General features: G+C 38.7%; 1 protein-coding gene across 4 annotated transcripts in view; it reads right to left on the bottom strand.

Moving 5' to 3' along the window:
* Nucleotides 1–18,647, bottom strand: part of lamb2l (laminin, beta 2-like) — a 96,254-nt gene that overhangs the window by 39,049 nt on the left and 38,558 nt on the right. For all 4 annotated transcript variants that reach the window (XM_042408126.1, XM_042408127.1, XM_042408128.1 and 1 more), the window contains 4 exons: nucleotides 7,368–7,537; nucleotides 1,844–1,982; nucleotides 1,331–1,404; nucleotides 723–911 (listed from right to left, as the gene is read on the bottom strand). In XM_042408126.1, the coding sequence (XP_042264060.1) occupies nucleotides 723–911; nucleotides 1,331–1,404; nucleotides 1,844–1,982; nucleotides 7,368–7,537 (572 nt within the window). The remainder of the gene's footprint in view (nucleotides 1–722; nucleotides 912–1,330; nucleotides 1,405–1,843; nucleotides 1,983–7,367; nucleotides 7,538–18,647) is intronic.

Raw genomic sequence — 18,647 nt, 5'->3', positions numbered from 1 at the left:
ACTTTTAAACTTTACTCTAGTTTTATTCTCAAACTACCTTTTGTCTTCAACAAACCAGTAATTTAAGATTATTTTGGTATTTATTCTCCTGTGTGTTGGGTCATCTATTGATCATCTCATCTATTGATCATCTATTCCTCCAAACAACAGTTATCTCACAAATTATTCTTTAAGAATCCTCAACTACACATTAAAGGACAAGTACTGCGATATTATATATATTTTATATTCTTCTTATTGTCAAAAAATCCCATGAAAAGATCAATACCACAATGAATTGATCTACTAACAAGTATTGTGTGTGTATTCAAAGCCTGATTTATCTTGCCATAGAGCTCCAGTGCTGTCTAAAAACTATTAAAAACATATCAATGAGCGTAAGTCATGCACCAAATTGGCAGCTGAAAATAGTCCCCAACAAATGCACTATTTCCTCCCATTTGAGCATTGCTAAAAAGTACAGTGGCTAGCTGTTTTACGAGATTATGTAGCCTTTTCTAAGATTGAAACTATACTGTATATTGGTGAGTTGTTCTTTAAGATTTATGTCTCAAGAAACAGGATGGGAAGTCATAAAGTATTGAGATACAGACTGCCACACTGTTGGATTTGGGGTTTTTTTGTTAAAAAAAAACAACAACAAAAAAAACAAGAATATTGCTTGCTACATCTTTTAACCATAACCTCTATCCTCCCAGTCCAACATGTCTCTCCTGTCTTACCTCTCCATTAGTGGAGGGTTCAATATCGGAGTAGCGTTCCTCGCAGATTATGTCATTGATGTGGTGCAGGCTGTTGGCAGGGATGCTGGGGAAGGTCCTGGTACAGTTTGAGGCAAAGTAGCGGTAGGGGCGCCATGTGCGTCCAAAATCAGCTGAACGCTCGATGATCATAGCTGCAGGTCGGAATGTCTGAGAAAAAGAGAATTCAGAATTTTTAACTTCATTTGCATATGCTGATAGTATTTTAGTGATTTTTCTTTTTGAAACAGGATATAGGATCACAGGGAGGCTTGTGCTGTATGTATGAATATAATACATGCCACATCAATCAATAAGTTATGGACTATTTGAGAAAAATTGGTGATCAGACTGATTTATCTGGGCCTTTTATTTCATGTTTGCTTCACTAACAGTAGGATGACAGATTCATGCCTGATGGAATGCAGTTGCTGAATGTTTGAGTGTACATAACAAACACACACCTAAACATGTATACACCTTGACATGCTTAAGCACATATATGAGTCACCTTTTCAAACAGAGGTCCACTTACACACACATGCAAATTGCACACTTGTCATCCACATGCGTGGAAAAAGTGTGCGTACCTTGAACTTCATGATGAGATGTGTGAAGTGGAATTCAGCCTCCAGGTTCAGTCTGATACTGACATTCTCCTCTCCTGTGGAGGAAATGACTGTCAATCAATATCATAACAACGCAATTGATGCACTAGACTTGACTGCTACAGTCACTGTCTGCTTGACTGAGTGACTGTGGGAGAACTTTTCCATCCTTCTTTGTATTTTTTTTTCTTCTCTTTGTCTCTCACTGAAGAAATATCAAAGTCTTCTAATATTACCCATATGGGGACATAGATTTATATTATAGTGTGAAGGTACTTTTTCTCTTTTTATTACATCACTGCATCTCAACATCTTGTAAAATCCCTCTAAAATATATAAATTATTTCCAATCAGGATGTAAAAAGACAAGAAGAAGAGGAAATTTCTCCCTGTGTCTATGACGACGGAGTCAATCAGCACAATGAACATTCTGATTATGTTCTTGTGTGCTGTTTTTACATTCAGTAAATATTTAAGGATATACAAGGCACAAACCGTTGACAGACTGCCACCAGGTTTGGTCCCTGTCATTGCTGTCCATGAGGTAGATCACGTTTTCGATGCGGTGGCTGTTTTTGTGGTGGTACGGGTCGTAGCGGTGCCGAGAGTTACACTCGAAACACTTGTCTGACTCCTGTCGAGGTGAAAAACAAATAGAGACTGATGTATAATAAAAGTAGAGTTTGAATATAAATATCATTTGCATTTGTTTTTTTTATTCAAGCTCTTTCAGATTTGTACCAACAAGATCACAAGAGACTGAACCAGCTGCATGATAAACCACCTCTGGATGTTGCACTACATGGGGAAAAATAAAATATTAGTTCATTTCACTTTCTGTTTCTACGGTTTTGTAGTGTCAGTCAAACTCATGATAGAGCTGTTACAGGGCTTTCATCTGTCAAGCAGAAATAACGTGGATAATGTTCCCCTGTGTGCCAATACCAGTGTAAATTGGACTACGGCCAGAGGGGACTTGACTGTGTCTCCACTGGGTGAAAAGATTAAAAGGGAAAAACGGTCAGAGAGATAGAAAAGAAAGCAAGGAGTTAAAGAATAGGAGGAAGAGAGAGAGAAAGACAGTTTGAGAGACAGAGCCAGATGTGAGGATTGGGATAAAGGGCAAAAAACAAGAATAACAGTCACAGTCATGCTAGCAGCTCTCTGAGGCTGTAATTAGGCAGTAGTGGTAGTGGTTGGGACAATATACTACTGTCAGCATGCTAACAATGACAACATTATGATATTTAACAGGTACAAGTGAAGCTGATGGGAATGTCATTTGTTTTACAGGTATTTAGTCAGAAACCAAAGTATCAGACAAATCAAAATTAGTGAAAAGTAAGGGGGTCACCAAAGTTCTTACAAATCGTTCTGAGGGGGCCAAAAATGTGTGTACCAAATATAATGGCAATCCATCCAATATTTGTTGAGATACGTCAGCCATATTGGGAAAATCATTAGGATTCATCATTCAATCCATCTAGTAGATGTTGAGATATTTCACTGGACATGTGGAAACTTTGACCTGATGATGGCGTTAGATGTCAGCAGATATTACTTTGGGGACCTTGAATATCTGTACCAAATTTTAAGGCAATCCCTTTGACAGTTGAATACATCTTATATAAGATATTCTAAAAATGTCAACCTCATGGTGGAGCTAGAGAAAAAATCAGGGAATCACGAAATTCAGTAGGATTCTTTCTCTGGGGCCTATGAATGGCTGTACAAAATTGAATGGAAATCCATCCAATATTTAGTTTTTCAGTCTGAACCAAAGCAGTGGACCTACACACCCACATTGCTATCCCAAAAACCACGCTGCTAGCATGACTAAGAATCTATAATCTTCAACAGGATCTCTGTCCACTAATTTATAATTATGTAAACATTTTATAATTAAGATAGTCAACACATGATGAACACAAAATATTAAAATCTCTGTGGATGCCAGTGGGTGCCCAGGGACTTTAGACTACTGTTGCTAAGAATTTAGCAACAATATCACCAACTGTTCTCATTAAATTCTTAATAAGAGTGGTTGCATCTTCAGCATCAATAGTTTAGATAATGATTATGAGAGATGCAAAAAGGGTGAGGTGCGGGAGTAGGAAAATGCAGTTAGCTGCTGAAGAGTGGACATTGATGAGGTAGAAGGCAGAAGGAGAGGAAAAAAGGGCATGGGAAAGAGACAAAAATGTGGGGACCGAGGCCAAGAGCAAGGGCTTGAATGAAGGGGTGTGCTTGAAAAGTTAGAAAAGGGGGTTAAAGAGAGGAGAGGTGCAGGTGAGAGAAGTGGGTACGCAGTGGAGAGAGGTCTCAAACAGCACAGCAGGGGTGGGGGACAAAGAAGGGGTCGGTAGAGGGTGAGGGAGATGCTGAGAGAGGGTGAGTGAGATGGGGCCATGAAGAGGGGAGCAGGGAGGGAAAAGAGGGCTAAACAAGCGGATGAGGGTAGGCTGGCACAGAGAAACAGTGGATTCCAGGGCAGCGTTTCCTAATTAGGCTGTTGTCAGGGGTGATTAAGCTGCTAACAACAGCATGGCTGTTAAAGAGACTCGGCTGAGAACTGAAAAGAAATGCCTAAAGTGTGCTGGAAGTGGTGTCTGTGTGTTTGTGTGTGTGTGTGTGTGTGTGCGCGTGTGGTTGGGTGGATGCATGTGGATGTGCGTGACCACATGTGCACCCACGCCCACTTGTATGTCTGTGTAATTGAGTGTGTGTTTCTTACATGCAAGCTTGCCTTCTTCACCCACCCTTCCTAATCCCAGTATAAATCTGCCCTCACTCTCAGCTCAGACCCCTTCCTGCACAGTAGCCCATCCATCCTAACGGCCTGTGCCATCATTAGCAAGCACTGAGTATTCTCCACAGCTTTATGGTGTTTATAGGAAGTCCTTAAGCAGGATTTCAGGTATTTGTAAAGGAATGGAATTTTAAAAAGTTATGAAAAAAAACTTGAGATGATGGTGAGAAAGTTTAGGTCCTTGTGCATAGAAGTAAAATAAAAGTCAGATTTCAACTGGATTCATTTTTTTTTTCAAGGACACTGTAAAGCTTCATCAGGTGCTGAACTTGTGTGCATCTTAGACCCCCCTCCACCCCCTGCCTCCTCTGAGCTCTTATTTATATCCCATTAGTCAAGCCTGGTCAGCTCGACTACAAGGCTTTCTGCTCCAACAATACACTGATGTAAGTCTAATGTTGATTCGAAAACACTTCTTTGTCACACTACAATGGTGGCTTTACAAAAAAAAAAGTATAGCCCAGCTCCCTCATTCAGTTTCCTTTCCACCTCAGTTCCTCCACTCTGAAACTGATATTTCCCCGCTATTAATACAGTATCTCACTTCTCCTTTTCTTCTTTTTCCTCTTTTTCTACATTCTCCATTCCATTTCCCATCTCCTTCTACTTTTCTTGTCCCTTCTCTTTGCCTTAGTAAGCCTGTCTAGAGTTACAGCTTCAGTTCCACTCAACCATGTGGGTCTAAAGGGCCAAACCTGGGCCCCTTTAAAGGCCTTTTACACAATTAGCTTGACCTAAACACACTGCTTCTCCTGGCATACAACTGTGCATAAAAGCTATGCAATCCGATCTCACAAGGAACAAAAAAACAACCCAGGAGATCCTATGCCAAACACAAATGATTGATGAACTCCTGGACATTTAAAGACCAAGAGTGTGATGTTAGGTGTGGGAATCTAAAGTAGCTTCTGACAGACCAGCAATGGTCTGCAGCTGGATTTATGGCGTGACAAGTTGTCACCCTGTCCTGCACCTTACTGTAAAAGAGGGCCTCTCACCAATCAGAGGATGCCAATCATGTTCACCTGGAAGTTGGATATCCCTGCCCTGGGGTGTGGAAGTGCAGGCACATACATGTAGACGTGCGGAAATGCATGCATGTAGCGTATGGATGCAAGACAATTGAATGACAACATAATGGTGAACCTGTCAGGAGTCATGTAGGAGTGGATGGAAAAACAAGGAACCAACAACATTTTGTCTATCATTGGAGATGCAATACAAAGCTACTCTCTGTGTCAATAGCTGTATATTTCACAAAAATATGTGTACTAGGATGTATGCTGGCAGTGGAAAAGACCTGCACCAGAAGTATTTAGAAATGGTCTAGACTGCTCTTGAATGTTAAATTGTTTTCTCCTGACATTTATACTCATACCCTCTATGTATATCTTAAGATATAAGTTGCTGACAAAATATGCAACACAGTTTTATGACCATTATACATTTGCATTTGAAGACCACCTTCAAAAAAAGTTAAAAAAGAAAAAAAAAAAGAAAAGAAAAAAAAAGTAAGTCTTAACTGAGTCTAAAGCTGTGTAACTGTTAATGGTACGGGGAGAATTAATAGTGGAAGAGGTTCTAACAGAGATTGCATCGGGCCATATTGCATGCTTTAAAAACTGGAGGTTGTGTATATAATAATAGATGAATGTAAAGTTGGTGTCTACGGTATCAAAAATGTTGAAACAATCTGAAAAACTTTCTTGGCCGTTTTGCAAGCACTTTTAAGATGGCCCCTAACTTCAGATGTCATTTTCCTGTTTACTGTAAAGTCATGCAAATAATACCTGTACAACATCAGTCAGGGGATGTACCTGTTGAAAGTTTTACATTTTGGTGGTATCATGGTGCTTTGGTGACCAACATTTTCTCTTTGTACTGTAGACAACAATCACTTGGATTAAAAAAGGAGCACCTTTTTTATGTGATTTCTAAAAGGATCTATCAACATTTATATCGACATTTATCACTGGAGACTCCACCACTGTAAATTGTGAGCCCCCTCATTGAAGCAAGGTATGGATGATGTCTGTGCTTCCCTTTCATTTGGTGACAGAAAGAAAAAAAAAATCCTGCAATAACATGGATGCTCTTCATTTCTGTTCAGACTAGTTATCTGTTCATAATGTATTTGTTTACATCCCTGGTGTTAGCTGGATTTAGGAATAACAAACATAATGATGAATCCAATATCACATTGGCCAAGTCCTCAAACTTTCATCGCTGGGGTCTAATTTACTGAAACATACATCATACATACAGTATGATTCTGAATGTACTTTCCTTCCTTTATTCTCCTCCTCTTGACTCACTGATTCACTCTACACTGAAAGACTGCCCTTCAAAAAACAAACAAAGACCTTCACAAACATCTCGACTGCATCAGAAGTCAAGAGAGAGAAGTACTCAACGCACACAGGAAACCATCATCAATGTCCATTGCAACTGTCTCACATTCATGGGCTCAGCTCTTGAAAAGTGTTATGGTGCGTCACCGGCCTGAGAAGGATGCTCTGAGGGAAGAAAGCCAGCGATCATGGGAGATGGAAATGACACAAATGGGGACAGAAAGATGTGTGTCACAAAGAAAACAATGGAGCAGAAGGTAAAAACAGTAAGTTCAAGACAGTGAGAGTGAAAGAGAGGCACTGAAAGAGAGACAGAGGGGAGAGTGTGTTTGTGTGTGATGGAGGTGTGGCTGACTTGTGTGTCCACACCTGGTGGCTGATATTGAAAGACTGGGCATTTGTAAGGGGGCCTTGCTCATGGAAACCAACCAGGCAACAATCAAACAGATGGATGAACAAATGAAGATGGATGAATGCATGAAGGAGAGAACAAACAAACCATCACATATTCTGGTGGTGGAGGGTGTGGCAGGGTGTTGAGAGATGTAACAGGCAGGTGGGAGAGTCAGGTCGAGTGTGCATGGGAAACTTTGAGAAGCAGTAAAAATTGTCAGAATTATTAAAGTAGGGATTGAGAATGCCGTAAGGACCTGTGTGAATGTGTGAATCTATGTGAATTACTGTACATAATATGACACAAAGGTTGCACATGAAGGAAAAAATAATGTGCATGATTAGTAGTTGGAAGGTATGAATGGGAAATCATAATCACTACCAAATGCTGAATCTGAACCTGAACCTGAAAATGTTACTTTGCATAGTTCAATCTGGTTTTATGTTCACATGAGTGTATCCTGACCTGCAGATGGCTGACAATGCAGTAGTGCTCTGGACCGTCCAGGCCGCAAGTGGAGGTGGTGGTTAGGTTAATAGCTCGTCCAATCAGAAGGTTTCCTGTCGCTGGGTAACAGCTCCCCTCTGTGCAGCCATGAGGGCCTGACGGAAGGTCCTGGCCAAACACATTCACAGCTGGAAATGGAAAGATGGAGGGAAGAAACAAAGGAGAGAATAATTATTGTAATTATCATCTAATTATCAAGTTCTTAATAGTGTAGAAAAACACACAGAGACAAAATCTCTTCCTTAATCAAGAAGTGAAACTTTGGTTAATAACTTCTTGTTATAATAGAAAAGTAATGCACACCAACGGTTGTAGTTGGGTGCTGATCACTAGAAGTAGACCTGAGAGGAAAAAAGTGTCACACACTCTAGATCTACAGTGTGTGACACTTTTTTCCTACTCTCATGATAACTTCTTGTTATCAAATGAAAAAAAAAGAAATTCACTTGATTCAAGGACTTCAGGACTCATAAGAGGACTTCTTTCCTTCTCCACTCTATCGTACCCACACAGTAAAATATGCACTTCACATAGACTATAAAACCAACAAGTACACACTTTAAAGGCCACACCTGCATAGTTATTTTGGCATATGACACCTCTGCTCAGGTTGAAGGTGGGTGGACATAAATTCTCCCATAATCAGGTTATCCTGCCTTTGCCATTTCTAAGTTACATGTTGTTTAATGTAGACCTCTACAAAGTTTTAAGGCAGCTTACCAGTGAACTGCTTCAGAGGCAGCCAGGGTTCATTTTTGATGCCTTGATGATGCATCAGTGCAGGCATGGTGTCTCACCGTTTGCTGGAGTGCCAGGGGTACCATGGTGTACTTGGCCAGTACCCTGCAGATTGTGTAATACCGCACTTCTCCCAGTACTGTCTTGAAAATGCTTTTTATGCATTCAAAGGCGGTACTGGGAGGACATTATGGTATTTGGCCAAACCAGGAAGCCTGGGGATGACAACCGAGAGTACTGTTATGCTGCCTATAGACATTTCATCTATTGACAACATGGCTCTTTAGGCCAAGGAAACCGACTTGTCATCCCCAGTTGCTGTGTTTGGAGGATCAGGGACAAGTTCCCTGGTCCTCCAAAGACATCACACTGGTTTCACACCTGGCCTCTGAGTTTCCCTCCAGGTCCTCTGGAACGTCCACACAGTATCTCAGGTACTCACACACCTGCCTGTTCATCATCAAGGCATCAAATCATCTCATATTTATTTGTTACATTTCTGATATTTTATTTATTTTATACTTGTTCTATACATTTTATATATTTATATATTTCCTGGATAATTATTAAACTTTTTGTTTATATATTCACATTTGTTCAACTTAATTGTGCAAGTTTACCAAATAAAGGGTATTCATCAGATGTGCTGTGATAATTGCAATGATAAACATATTAATATATACTTATACAATAACAGTATTTCCCTGCAGTCAGTATATTGTCATTACCACTTCCACCATTAATTTATATTGACATTATTTATATTTATAAAGCAACATAAAACAGTAGTGAAGTTGGAATACCACTGATCCTCAGAACAGGGCACTGTAGTACATGTTATGGATTAATTTTCATTGCTACTTCAGGTTATGTTAACTGTAATTCACTAGTTTGAACCACAAAATAAAAATATAAAAAAACAACACTAAGAATAATGACATTTGTAATAAAAATATATTTTATTTAACAGAAACATTTTTGGACATCCTTTTCAATCTGGACAATAAAAGAATAACATAAACATGCAGCTTTTACTGTTCAAACAAACATTTTGACAGCTTATTCTGTGTTCTTCAGAGTTGATTCTGAAGAGAAAGAATAATCTATCAAATCATTAGTCTGTTTGAACACTAAAAGCAGTGTGATTAAACTTATCTGATCACCTTCCAGCAGTCAAATTGCTGCACATATAATAGGTGACAAGGGTCAGACCAATACCACACCAAAGGTATTCAATTTACTGCTCTGGATGAAGATGCTCTCATGGCAGGAACAACACCTATGATTCACTGGCACTGCTGTTCCTCATCTGCTCCAGGAGCTGTGTGTAGAGCAGCAGCTGCATGGAAAACTGCTTCTGTGGAAGACAGTACCATTACACATAGAGTTAATTTACTATTTCATACATTTTATACAGTTGTACATGTGAAAATAGTGCTATTTAACCAAGAGTAGGACTTACAGGGTAAGTTAATATGCTACATAGGCAAACAAATGTGTATCACTTACCTAGACCTCTCCTGACTTGGTCTGCAATACCTCTGATATGGCGGGTGTGAATGTCACAGACATGGTGAATAATGCCAACCCATAGTGCCTGAGAAAAATAAAACAGCACAAATTCATGAACTTACTATTATAAATCATCTATCTATCTATTTTTCTAATGTGCTCACCAGAAACTGTTCAACCTTATTCCATGCAGATTTTCATCCCAACAACAGACTAGATCAGATTATTTAATTGATTAACACACTTTCAGTCAGAGACAAGTAGCTGTTCAGTGAAATCAACTTTTGTTGTCTTTGGTTGTAACGAAAACCAACGTACTCCCAGCCATCAATGGCACATGGTGAAATACCCCTGACCTATAACACAGTCACTTTAGGATGAAGATAAAGGCAATATCATGCATCGATGCTACTATGTGTTGTCTTACTGCCGCAGAAAATGAATAAATCGTTGGGTCATTAGCACAACGTCGCCTCCCTGTTGTCTCTTGTCAGACCACCAGCTCCGTGAGAGGCACAAACTGAAGCTAAAGTGGGCTCCTATTTAACGTTACGTGGCGGCGTTTCTTTTTTAGGGAAACTAATGCACTGCTAATAAACATTGTACATCATCTAGGTTTTGAACCATTACCAGCGGGGCAAAATAAATATACATTACACTCTTACCTGTCCAGCAGTAAACTTCGGCGTCAGTCTGCAAACATTTCTCTCATCAGGGATTTCCATCTGGCTTTATCCTCGTTTTATGCCGTTGCTTGTCCCGATTTCATTTTGCTTCTTCATGTTTTCGTGTCTTTGACGAAGACATTTCATGCTCCTGTGATTTTCTAAATAAGTATGATCCTCCATTTATCAGATTTTGGTTTCAAAAACTTCTCACAATACAAAATGTTTGGTCCGTTCTTCTTCATTTTAAAACCGGTGCATTTCCGGTAGTCGCCCACTGAATCTAAAACGTGTAAGGCCCTCACTGGAGCCAGTGTTTGTCTGCTCTATGCTACTGTAGAAACATGGCGATGCAACATGGCAGTCACCGTGGAGGGGGACCCGCTCCCATGTAGATATAAAGGACTTATTTCTAAGGTAAGGAAAAGACAACAATTATTATTTTCAGCTGATTAGACACTAATTAAGATATACTTATAAATAATCTATTCAATTTACCAAGTCTGTTCTTTTAGATGTTACTAAATACTACACACTGGACCTTTAAAAATTTAATGGTTGTGCATGTTAGGTGTTTATGTAAACAAATTCAATATGACCGATATGTCATTGTCAGATTTTTGTAACTAAGTATCGGTAAAATATCGGTATCTGCCTAAAATTATCCTGCATCAACTGGGCTCTAATCCAGAGTTCTGCTAGTGTATCCAACATGCATACATGCCAAATTTACTTTAAATGAATCTATGTTTTTCTCGATATGAGATTTATACACAGTGTACTGTACAATCTACTGTATGTTTCTTACAAGCAATTAATATTTAGGAAAGACGATAGAAAATAACAAAAATAATAAATTTATGCACTTTGTGGTGAACTGTGGGTTTTACACAGCATATCCAAAAGTATTTGAACCATGGCATTTTTATCAGTTCCCTTGGTCTTGGTCTTCTTCTGCTGCTCATTGTTGTGGTATAACTTTTAGACATTGCCTGACATCCCATAAAGTAATTACTTTAATGGACAACAGTGTCCAAGAGGAAGCACACTCTTGTTCCCCCACTTTCACCCTCACCCATGTAAACACTCTCTCTGCATTGCTGAGTCTGAATAACAGGCCTCATCAGCAAGAGAGAAACACAATGTGAGAGAAAGACAATGTGATAAATAATGCTAAAGCAAAAAATCTTTGTGGATGGATTTCATACAAACAAAATTAAGAGGCTTCAGAAAGGGATTCAGCAGTCAAAAAGACAGGGAAGAGACAGTTGAGTCAGGATATTTAGGTCAAACTCATTGACACAGATTGTCCTTGAGCTTACGAACCAACCACCAGAGTCTGTGACATCTGAATGAACATGAAACCACATGAAATTCACATACTGTACTGCACAAGAAGACTGGAGAGATGAAAGCAGGCAGTGATGTGGCAGAATTGTAGTGTTGGTTTAAAAGGAAATGAGCAGAATATTTGTTTATATGGACTTATTAGTGTTCTGAGAAAGGGTACGGTGATATGTGATATGTAGAACATATGGCCTGAAAAAATGTGAGGCTCAGCAATGGGCAGCACACAGGGTGATAAGGGATGAGAGATGTTGAGAGAGATTGAGGGACTTTCATCCTGTTGATCTACAGAAAACAACAGAGCAGCAACATGTTGAGGCATGATGGGAAAGACTTGGTCGGGTGGAGATGGAATCATAAGCATCCTTTTAAAAAAGCTACATACCTGCATTAAACAGACGACACACTAATGGTGAGAAGCTCATTTATGTACCACTCTGTGGTATGACTATGACTGTAATATTTGTAGTGTTAGAAAACCGTAACTGCTGTTTTAATTGTTTTCTTATGGAGGACACAATGCAGTAGTTAATGAGGTAGCTAAATCAACTTTAATTTTGTTTATCACCTGAGCATATGTCTGACGTCCCCACAGTTCTACACATTAAAGGGGAACTCTGCTGATTTTACACATCGAAGTCTGTTTACAGGCCTTGGGGAGTAGTAGCACATGTAGTAGCATATGTGAACAAAGTACCATAAAGCCTTTTGTGGCTCCAGAGGGAGCTGTGTGAAATCTCATAAATTGCCTCAAGTGATGTCACTTGAGTCAGTGTCAGTGGGGACTGAAGTCTACAAATTTGAAAGTTTGGAGAAAAAATGTTGGGTCTGACTTGGAAAGAAGTGAGGTTACCAGACCATGAGGGTGATATGTAAGCCATGGAGGAATAATACCTTTCCAAAGTCATATTGTTTACAGAATGTAGATCACAATTTATAGTGTTAAATAATGCAACAAACTCAATTACTTGATTACCTTGAAAAAGCAGAATATATAATCAAGTTATCTGTACCCTTTAATGATTTTGGAATGAAATTGATATTTTTTTCATGATTTTACACAAAAGTGTGCTCAAAACCTAAAAACAAAAAACATGTGTATATACAGTACTTAAATAAAGTATATAAGATCTCTATTTTGCTACAGCTGGTACAGTCCCGTCAGTTGACGAACATACACGTGCACACACACACACACATGCACACACAAACACACACAAAATGTGTATGTGTGTGTATAAATATCTTGGCCCCAGTTCAAGTAAAAGATTTAACAGAGGAAGATTTTCTGAATTCGTGTGAGGCATTAACAATGCCTGGCTGACATTGTTAGCAGTACTACTGATAAACCTGCCAGGAACATACTGCAAAATTAACCAGCAATGTCATTCCACTGCATGAATATACTGTATAGCAAATGTAAAGGATATGTAGTCACACATAATGTATAGCTAGGTGCACACATGTATAGTGTGCACATGCACAATTGCACATAAATGGGTGAGGAGGCAAACCTGTGGACTGTAGATAAAGATCAAACACACCCTGACCAAACAAAAAACACAGAGCTGTAACACTGGAACTCATGGAACAAAGAAATTTATGAAAGAATATGGCCTTTATTATTACTGTAAGGTAAATTAAAGAATACATTTCCTCATTTAACACATTTAGAAAAACAAGTGGAAAAACTATAAACCTGCCCATATTTCAACACATCTTCATAATTAAACAACCACATAAGTCTATTGTTCCTGTACTCCAGAATGACCCATACAGTAGTAGCATAGAATGCCGCTTTCTAAAACCATTACAAATCACTGTTAATAAATAATGATGTTTTATGGTGTGACAACACCGTGGTTAAGGTATGGTACAAAAACCACTTGGTCAGGGTTAGGGAAAGATCATGGTTTTGGTTAAAATGATCACTTGAAATGTAGTTAGTACTGCCTTAAAGTTGTGCAACCTTCATCATCATGGCAACAGTCAACAAAACTGTAAAAACATTTTTTTAAAAATGTAAGGTTATTATGGCTTCTAAAAAAATGTCCCTACTTGCAGATGGAAACATGACAGGAAATGGGAAGTGAACAGCTGTCTCAGGCAGCAAAGTCCACCTTGTTTATAACTAACTAACTTTCCATCTAACTATTTAGCCTCCCAGTCTGCCTCCTCCTTATAAGGAAGTCATCAATTACTGCGGCATAAATGTAACTACGGGCCGTTTTTACTGGCTGAATTTTAGACCTATACTGTCTTTTTTCTTGTGAGGATGGGCTGCCATATCTGTCTGTTGTGAAGCTGAATGTAGCACCGAGTGTACCCACCCCCCTACTCAAACAAACCCTTAAAGAATACAGAAACTGACTGAGATCTGTAACTGTGTTTCACCTGACCTCACTTTACAAGTATGACATTACACAATGGGTTCACTCACTGGTCAAATAATCTACCCCAGATGAGGCACTATGGAACACTGTACATGAAAATCTTTACTGCTTTGAACAAAAGAACAGTGGTGTTTATACTTCATCTCGGTCAGTATTGTCACAGGCATTGAGAAGTTCCTGAACTTCTGAGTTCAGGAGGACTCAAATGCAGCTGTGGTTCAAGTTGATTTGTAATCCATTACAACTTTCCTATTTCACAAAACTGCAGGGGTTTTATCTTTCATCTTCTTGTTATAGATTTACATGAATACATGTGTAGTAACTGGTATTGTAGGCTATAAGATTTTTAAAAGACACGCAGAAGTATTAGGCCCACTGTTAGAAAAAAATAATAATCCAAAAACATTACAACTTTTTTGAAATAATTAAACTTTATTTTCAAAATCTCCTTCAAAGTCTCCCCCCCTTCATTTTGGTGTGTGCTTTTGTTATATCATATATAGATATATAGATATATCATATATACCCTGATGACAAGTAGAACCAATCAATGTTTCTGATATATTTTCTTAAAGGCTAAGAAACTGTCAGGGTAACTATTTTATGAGGGGAAAATCTTACACAACACTTTATTCATCTTAATGAAAACTTCTCAGAGCAAAAAGTCAATTCACAAAAAGTGTCAATGAAAGAAACTATAATTTTGTAGGTTGCCACTTTAATGTTTAAATTGGATTTGATTTATGACTCAGAATCAGTTTTTGTTTTTAAGCAGCAATTCATTTCAACTCTGGTCCTGTATGATCAGAGTTTATCATACTGGTATGTACTGACGTTACATACTAAAGATTGATGGAGTGATAGAACTAACATCCATATGTGTTATGACATTTCCTCCTGATACTCTGTCTAGGCATGTAGCACTCAGTAGTCATAATTTACCCTCAGTTTCAATTAGTGACTGAGGCTGTGTTTTGAAACAGACCACACATGCATGGAATGTTCTTACTATAATGTATGCCATTCACAAAAGCTGTCCGTGTAATGGCTCTCTCCAATCTGTCACACTGTGCTGAAACAGGAAAAAATGGTTGTTGTGTTGATAATTACAAGGCAAAGCCATCATCTAGGCACACATCCTCACATGTGAAAGAGCCTCATTTTTCAAAAGATGCTTTAGACATCTGAGACGTGACAGTAGTGTTCATCCGTCACTCCCTGTGGACTGTAGGACACATATCCTTTACTTGGTTTTCACTTGCCTCGACTAGCACTGATTATGTCAGAATGTGTGTGCATTGTATTGCTTTGCTAACACATGCAGTAACACACTGATGTCATGATTTTCAGGATTTTTTTTGCGACTGTTTTTGCATTTGTACATAGAGTCCATTCGTATACGTGTGCATGTGTGTTGCAATTAGTAAGTGTGCTTGTGAGATAAGTTGGGGTTCTACAGCTTTTAATGCAGGAGTGACAATACAGTGCAACAATATAGCACATGTAGCTCAGGGGGGAGAGGGCGCTTATGTGACTTAAGTGACAGCTGCCAGTTTCAAGCTGGGGAAATTGCTCTAAAACTGTCATTCAGCAATGTACTTCAAAACTGGGATTACTTTAAGTTAAAGTACCTTTTAATTTTCAAGACATTTTACAGGATTACAAAAGCCAGCAAAGGGACAACCTTTGCAACAGCAAGAGCATTTTTTGAAATAACCCTTCTTACTGTGACATGTAGGCAAAGACACTATGAAAGCGATGATTGAGTAAGTAAAGTTACTTACTGTATGGCCATTTTCGATTTTCACCACTAAAAATATGTTGGTATTAGCTTCCCTGATGACAGTCGATATATTCTCTGTCAAAAAGAGTGGGTCAGCCAGTGTTCCAGGCACACAGGTTTCAACTATAATGGCTGAGGTACTGGGGGTAAAGAACATACTGTACAGCAGCTACTAGGTAAGTATTGATTGTTATCTGCCATTTGGACAGACAGTCAGGCTGAATTTAGAGGCAATTTTCTATCCTAATAACCTAGCTGGCAGGTAAAATGGTGGGCATCTTTTGAGATGAACCAGAAAAAGAGTTAATGCTCTTCTTGCACAAGAGTACTGAAGGTCAAAAAGAAAGCAGGGACAACAGATGCCTGAGTGTGACTTAGTAAAGTGTAAAGTAAAGCCGGTCGTTCAGATGTTGTTTGACGCCAGCTGGTTTACTGGTGTGTGATTAAAGCATTGGTATAGCATGTGGCAATGAAACATACACACATATGCACACAAAGGAGAAGAATTACAGATAAACACACCCTGGGGTATCCAATCTCCCTCCTATACATAGCGCTATGGCAGGAATGCAGGGACAGAGAGGAAAATGTTATTCATTAGAGAAAACATTCCAGGTGTCACGAATGACACAAAGGACACAAACACACCTTTAAGTGTTGCATGTATAGGTTACACACAAATAATATGTAGGTTAGAGAATGGAAGGCAATGGTTTCTTTCCTACCCCTACTCCCTACTCAGGAGGTCTTCAAAATAAAATATATATACATATATATATATACATATATATATACATATATATATACACATATATACATATATATATATATATATATATATATATATATATATATATATATATATATATATATATATATATACACAAAATTCTTCCCAACCTTATGTAAATCTATTCCAATTAATATTAAAACATTTCCTTAACATTTCTACTGGAAATGCAGCAGCAGTGCAGGAGGAGGCCGGAATGTAAAGGTTTTTCACATGCAGTAATCAGTCTCGATAACAAGTGGCAAGCTCTGAGATCCCAGTTTTGTTTTGGTGTTTCTGCACTTCTCAGAGATCACGTCAATTATTGAATGTCAGCATTCAGTCCTGTGATGAAATTGATGCAGGTGAACATTTTATAGACGGCATTTCTTTTCTTCCTTCTTCTAGCCAGTTAATCTAACATGAAATACATTGCTCTCTGTAAAAGCTTTACAGGCTGAATCACTGTTATGTTATATTGATAATTAATCAAGGGGAGCGCATAAAAATGTCAGACATCATTATTTTAAACTCAAGTAATATGTTTAAACTAGACTGGTACTTCTTGCCTTATTATATTCTCAAATTCTGTCTTAAACAGTGAGTAAAACAGGTATGTGGGGGGTCTCAGGGCATCTCGGACCCCTTATTACCGTAATACCAAGTTTCCCCTGTAAACCTCTGCATCATAATTTCATAAGTTTATTTTTTATACTATGGTCTGGGTGAACACTCAATTTTGATTGGCTGCAGGGTGTCCATTACTACTAAGTAGTTCCAGTGAAACTGTCTGCTCACCGTTTTAAAGTAATGCGCTGGCTAAAACGAGTAACCATAGCAACAGGGACGCAGTCAAAGACTCCGTTTACAATTTATTGTAACACGTTAACAAGTTTTTAAAGCCAAGTTGTATCTAAGGTTCATCCTATTTACTGGAGTAGGGAACAACCTTTCTATTGCATAAGAACCTTATGGAATGGAAATGATTGTTCCAGTTATTAGTCAAACCCTAAGGTGTTAATCAGAAAACTGAGTTATGGCTTGTGAAAAACTTTAGATTTTGATTGCAAAACACATGAAAATATAAATTAATGGTCTTTTTTTTTTTCTTTGGCAAGTGACCATGGTATAAGTGGGGTAATTACCTTTGAGGTATCCATAATCAGGAATTAATGGCCTCCCCGTCGTCCATTAATTCCTGATAATGGACACCTCGTCAGGCATTATCCCTTACATATTTATCTATATTGTTCAGGAGTATTTAGCCTCGTAGTCAGAACATTTAAAAAATGCTATGTGCGAAGTTGGGGACTAGGTTGGGGTAAACAGTTGCATCAGCAACTTTTAGTTACCATTAATAGCGACGACACTCAACGCACTTTCAGGCTAGAAGGATCTTATGAGGATGCAGCTGAAAGCTCCAAGTCCTTGAAAATAGAGCACTTCTTAGTTTTATGAATAATGCGGTAAACAAGTTGAAGTTGGTGTCTGTGTTTGAATAATCAGTGACGGTCAGCCCTGCAGCCCTTACGTTCCTGTACCTTTGGAAAGAACTACCCCCAGTACCTGGAATTATCTTACAGGAACTAAATTTAGTAATGCAGGTAAAGTTCTTGAGTTCCTTAAAAGGTTCTTGGTCCCCGGGGAAAATTCCTGCAAAGATAAATAAAGACCACCTTAAGGGGTTGAAGAATTTAAAAAAAAAATCATGATCCAATACTTACTACTACAATTCATTAATACTTTTTGTATCCATTAAGGAAATTCCTACAGCAAAATAAAAAATTTGATGTATATCTGGGGCGGCTGTGGCGCTGAAGGTACAGCAGGAGGTCCACTAACCACAGCTCGGTAGCTCGATCCCCAGCTTCTCCTGTTCGCATGTCGAAGTGTCGAAGGGTCACTGAACTCCATATTGCTCGAGGGTCGAGCCAACATCTTGCATGTTAGCCTGTTGTCATTGGTGTGTGAATGAGCGGCAAATTGTAAAGCGGTATATACAGTAAATGCAGCCATTTGCTATTTGCCATA

The sequence above is a fragment of the Thunnus maccoyii genome, chromosome 4 (genome assembly GCF_910596095.1).
Source record: "Thunnus maccoyii chromosome 4, fThuMac1.1, whole genome shotgun sequence".
Lineage (NCBI taxonomy): Eukaryota > Metazoa > Chordata > Actinopteri > Scombriformes > Scombridae > Thunnus > Thunnus maccoyii.
Note: the sequence above shows the minus strand (reverse complement) of the source record. Positions and strands in the feature narration are given on the sequence as shown.